The 5,399-nt window shown below is 40.5% G+C and overlaps 1 protein-coding gene across 1 annotated transcript; it reads right to left on the reverse strand.

The window, feature by feature from the left end:
• Positions 1-2,871: 2,871 nt before the first annotated feature.
• On the reverse strand, positions 2,872-4,278 carry LOC130501961 (uncharacterized). Its single transcript, XM_056996774.1, has one exon. The coding sequence runs from the start codon at positions 4,276-4,278 to the stop codon at positions 2,872-2,874; it is 1,407 nt and encodes a 468-aa protein (XP_056852754.1).
• Between the last annotated feature and the right edge of the window lie 1,121 nt (positions 4,279-5,399).

The raw sequence follows: 5,399 nt of genomic DNA on the forward strand, positions 1-5,399 counted from the left end.
GGTACATAGCACTTGTACCCCTTTTGTGTATTTGAATAGCCAATGAACACTGCCTTGATACTTCTTGCCTCTAGCTTGTTTCTGTGATCACCTGGCCTTAATACAAAACACAAACACCCAAAGACCCCTAAGTAATCAATGGATGGTTTTCTTTTGTTCAATACCTCATATGGTGTGGAGTCCTCAAGCACTCTTGTAGGCGTCCGATTGATGAGATAGCATGCAGTCATCACAGCATCACTCCAAAATCGTTTAGGCATGTTGGTATAGAACATCATGGATCTCGCCACCTCCATTAGGTGCCTGTTCTTCCTCTCAGCAACTCCATTTTGCTGTGGGGTGTATGGGCAGCTAGTTTGGTGAATGATCCCATGTTTAGCTAGATGGCTTTTGAATGCTTTGCTTGTATATTCTCCCCCATTATCTGATCTGAATACTTTGATCTTAACATTGAAATGATTAGTTATGTAGTTCTGGAAATTAATAAAAGCATCAAGCACTCTATCTTTAGTTTGAATCATAGTCAGCCAAGTATACTTGGATTTTTGATCAATAAATGTGACAAAGTACTTATGATTCTCTCTAGATATGCATGGTGCAGTCCAGACATCAGAATGTATGAGATCAAAGCAATTTTCATAAATGGTAGACGATTTTGGGAAGACAGTTTTGCAGTGTTTACCAAGGATACAAGCTTCACAGCCATCATTTTTAAACACAACATTAGGTAATAAAATGTTCAAGGCACGAGAATGAGGATGACCTAATCTAGCATGCCACAATACATCATTATCTAAGACAGGAATTGAACTAAAAGCAGATAAATTTGAACTGGTCTTGATGTCTTCAAGTAGGTACAAGTCCTCCTTTGTAACACCTTTGCCAATCAACTTAAGAGTCTCAATATCCTGAAACATAACCTCATTAGGACTGAATATTACATTGCAATGTAAATCAGTAGCAACTCTTTTGACAGAAAGCAAATTTGATGCAAAAGATGGCATATAAAATGCTTTGGTATCTCTATCAAACAATTTAATGGTTCCTTCACCCTGAATGGGAATTCTATCACCATTAGCAATTTTAACATGTCCTAAAACAGGTTTAATGTTATCAATTAACTCAGCATTACTAATCATATGATGAGAGGCGCCAGAGTCTATTATCAAAGGTTTGATGCTACTAGATGCATTCATATTTGTTGTAAGAGCATGAGGAGCACTAGACAATCTATATGATGCATTTAGAGAATAACCAAGTGTTTTACCAGACTCCCTTAAGGCTTTGATGAGAGCTTCAATGTCAGATTTCTTGACATTCTCATTGTGTGCTCCATCACTAGTAGCCTTGGCGCGCATAGGGGTAGAGGTCTCTCCCACATCACCAGAGAAGTTGGCTTTTGCATCAGTTCGGAACTTCTGGGGCTTGAGGTGTGGGTGGAGAATCCAGCACTTGTCTCTCCCATGACCTTTCTTCTTGCAGTGGTCACACTCCCACACCTTCTTGTCTCCAGGTTTGTAGTATCCTTTGTTTGCTGCGCCTTCAACAGGAGCCTCTACACCATCAGCTTTATTTGCAAGGATGAGCTCTCCCTTTCCTCCAAATAGCCCCACTGATCCTTGCTCCTTTTGTATCTGAGCACACAACTCCTCTAGAGATGGAAGCTTGTCGCTCCTCAAAATGTGCTTAATCAGATCACCATACACCGGGTTGAGAGTAAAGAGCAAGGCAAACACCTTATCTTGTTCTTTTCTCTCATTAATCACTTCCGGGTCAACACTGGATGGTCTCAACATCTCCATCTCTGCCCAAAGTGACCTGAACTTCCCAAAGTGAGTAGAGAAGTCAGTGTCCTCTTGGGAGAGAGTGTTGATAGCCCTCTTGACTTCAAACACCCTACTGATGTTGGAGATGTTCCCATACACTTTCTTAAGTGTTTCCCAAAGTTCTTTGGAGGTTTCACAGTAGGAATAAGCTTCTAAGATAGGCGCATCTAGGCTGTTTTGAATGATTGAAAGCACCATGAGGTCCTCCTGACCTTTCTTCCTATCACCTTCAGCCGCACTAGCCTCTTCTTTGCCATCCTCTCCTAGGACAGTCTTGGTTGTAGCCTTGCCCTCCACGCACTCCCAAAGACCTCTGCCTCCTAGTGCTGTCTTGGCAAGCCTTGACCATAGCAAGTAATTTGGACCTTTTAAAGTCACTGGTATCGACACCATCTTTGAGTGAGTTTCCATTTTTGGCAAATTTTTAAGCTGGAAATCAAGAACAAGTGAAGAACACCAAGAACTTTGCCAAAAATAGAAAAGAAAGATTCAGAGTTTTGCGGAAAAGTAAGAAAAGAAAATAAGAGAATTGGTTCCAAGAGCTTTTATTGCTCTGATACCATGAGAGAATGTAAAGATTAAGGAGAGATTAAGAGGAGATTATGATAACCATTGTGAGAATTCAAGAGAAAGAGAGAGGAGTTCGCGAGAGAGAAGTAAAGAAAGAGGAAACTGTTTCCTTGATTCATTTAGTTCATCACACACATACATAAATAGCTAAATCGACATACAAGAAGAATTAATAAACAAAGGAGCTCAGACTGCGCAGACTGAGCTTGGATAGTGACAGCTCAGGAACGGCTATGAGGCAAAGTGAACATGTGATCTTTATATTAAACAACTCATTGCCGACATCCCTCCTTTGTCTTGACCTTCCAACGGTATTCTTCTTCTCCTAAACCTTCCTTGGCAAGTCACTCTTTGCTTCCTTGTGGCGGTTAGGATTATTTGAATCCGAGAGAGGCAATGCACATACTTGTAGAACAAGGCATCGCCATCCAAGCTCATCTTTGATATATCTGATCTTGTTTATCTCCTTATGTCTTCATGTCAACAGTATGTGTCCAGCATCCATTGGTAAGACATCACACAGTATCTCTTCCTCATACTTCCCAATAGACAATGGTACCTTAACTTGGTGCTTCACCTCTAGTTCTCCTTCATCATTAAGCCATTGTAACTTGTAAGCTGTTGGTCTTTTTATGACCTTCAGACCAAGTTTCTCTACCATAGTTTCACTTGCAACATTGGTACAACTTCCTCCATCTATAACCAAGCTGCAAACCTTCCCGTGAACCATACAGCGAGTGTGAAACAGATTCTCTCTCTGCTCATCTCCATCAGTCTTGGCTTGAAGATTCAGTGTTCTTCTAGTAACAAGTAACTCTCCACGAGTTGGCATTTCCACCCTTTCTTCTTCAGACTCAGATACCTCTTCCTCGGATTCAATGTCACCATTTTCTCTGATGAGTATTACCCTTTTGTTGGAGCAGCTACTGGCATAGTGTCCATATCCTTTACACTTGTAGCACTGTATGTCTCTGGATTTGGATGCAGTGGCTACTTCCTTTCCTTTAATACTTTGTTCCTCCACTTTAGGCTTGGAGAATGGTCTGGATTCTCTGGTCTTTTCGTCCTTCTGGTAGTGTGGTTTGCTGGCTCCATAGCTAGACTTGTAACTTCTTCTTTTCAATTGCTGTTCAAACATAATTGCCTTGTGCAGAAGCTCTTCCATCTCAACATAGTGATGAACTTCAAGTCTGTCCATGATGTCTCTGTTTAGACCACCCATGAATCTGGCCATTGTTGCTTCTCGGTCTTCTTGTATATCAGCTCTCAGCATAAGGGTTTCCATTTCCTTATAATATTCTTCAACTGATCTACTTCCTTGAGACAGTGTTCTGAGCTTGAAGTGCAACTCTCTGTGGTAGTGGCTCGGTACTAATCTCTTTCTCATGATTACCTTCATCTGGTTCCAGGTTTCAACAGGAAAATCTCCAGCTCTTCTTCTTGCTGTAACCAAGTTATCCCACCAACTTAAAGCATACTCCTTGAACTCAGTAGGGGCAAGTTTCATTTTATACTCTGCTGTGTAGTCTCTACAATTGAACACGAGTTCAATCTTCTTTTCCCACTCTAAGTATTCTTCTGGATCAGCAGTGCCTTTAAACTCAGGAATTTTCAGTTTCAAACCACCAAGAGGATCACTGGTTTTTGGCCTTTCTTCCTGGTCATGCCTCCTTCTTCTGGTACCAATGGATCGGTTTGGATGGCTATAGTAACTTTCTGTAGCAGATCGATCTGAAGTCCTTCTAGGTCTCTCACGATCTGAGTGCACAACCTCAGCCCTGAAGTGCTCTAGTCTCTGATCCATCAAAGTAGTCATGCGTGCAGTCAAAGCATCAAGTAACAGTGGATCCATTCCATTATTCCTATTGTCCTCGTCTCCCATGGTTCCTGTTGAATTTTAAAGCACAAAACCAGTAAAAGAGATCATAGAAACAGAAAAATAACAGAAAACACAGAAACTGAGACAGATTCAAAAACTTTTATGAAGAACCCTAATTCTTTTCTCAACAATTTCGAAATTTTATTCAGATTATTTAGCAAATTCAACACTTGTTCTAGGCAGATTTGACATTAACAAACATGATTCTAACAAGATCTAGACTTTAGAACAGATCTGAGAACAGAATATGAAAAGTCTAAAAGTTGCCGAACTGGAAAAACACAACCTTTTGATGAAGATCTGCTCTGATACCACTTGATATGATCCTAGGTGTGAGGATCACGTCCCTGACTACTCTCCAGCGGATTGTGATGATGAAACAAGATGTGGATTGAGTGATACTTCAAAGAGTTGCGGAATGACTCTTGGACTATCAAAGGTTTGCTTGCAAGGTAAGGATCAAAGATCCGAATAACACTTAAACAAGCTTTGATCAAACAAGATTCAGAGAGAATTTTTAAGAAAAAAGTGTTTGATGATTTTATTCATGATTTTCGTCCATAATATATAGGCAAGAAGTCTGTACATGCACAGCTTCTTGGAAACACACAAAATACTTAAAACAAAGGCTCCCTTGAAAACATAAATAAAGACCAAGTTTTAAATCCGAAATAGACTAGAAAATAAGAGAAATGGCATGGTTTCATCAAGAGGCTATCGTATAAGTGTTGTGACCAAGCCTCATTAAAAACCTTGTTTGGAAAACCCAATGGGACAAAACCAAACTAAGGAAAAGAGTGCAAGTCACAACACCTCTCTTGATGAATGTCTTAGACGGCTTGAATCACAACCAGAGTAGTTGGATAAGCACACTCTAGACTGCCCTGGATAGTGTATAAGAGTTTATGGAAAGCTTGATTGAATCTGGCTTGCTTGGATCTAGTCATTGGACCAACTGGTACTTCTAAGTCCTTGCCATTTGTTTCCTCAGGTTCAAGCTGCTTCATGGTTCTTTCTTCAACTTCCTTAAGCTCTGGTTCAAGCTGTTCCATATCTTTAGTTCCATTGCTGTCAAGATCACATCAAGCATCACGGGTCTTCGTGATGAGATAAGGCAAGAGCTA

This window comes from Raphanus sativus, unplaced genomic scaffold, assembly GCF_000801105.2.
Source record: "Raphanus sativus cultivar WK10039 unplaced genomic scaffold, ASM80110v3 Scaffold0352, whole genome shotgun sequence".
Lineage (NCBI taxonomy): Eukaryota > Viridiplantae > Streptophyta > Magnoliopsida > Brassicales > Brassicaceae > Raphanus > Raphanus sativus.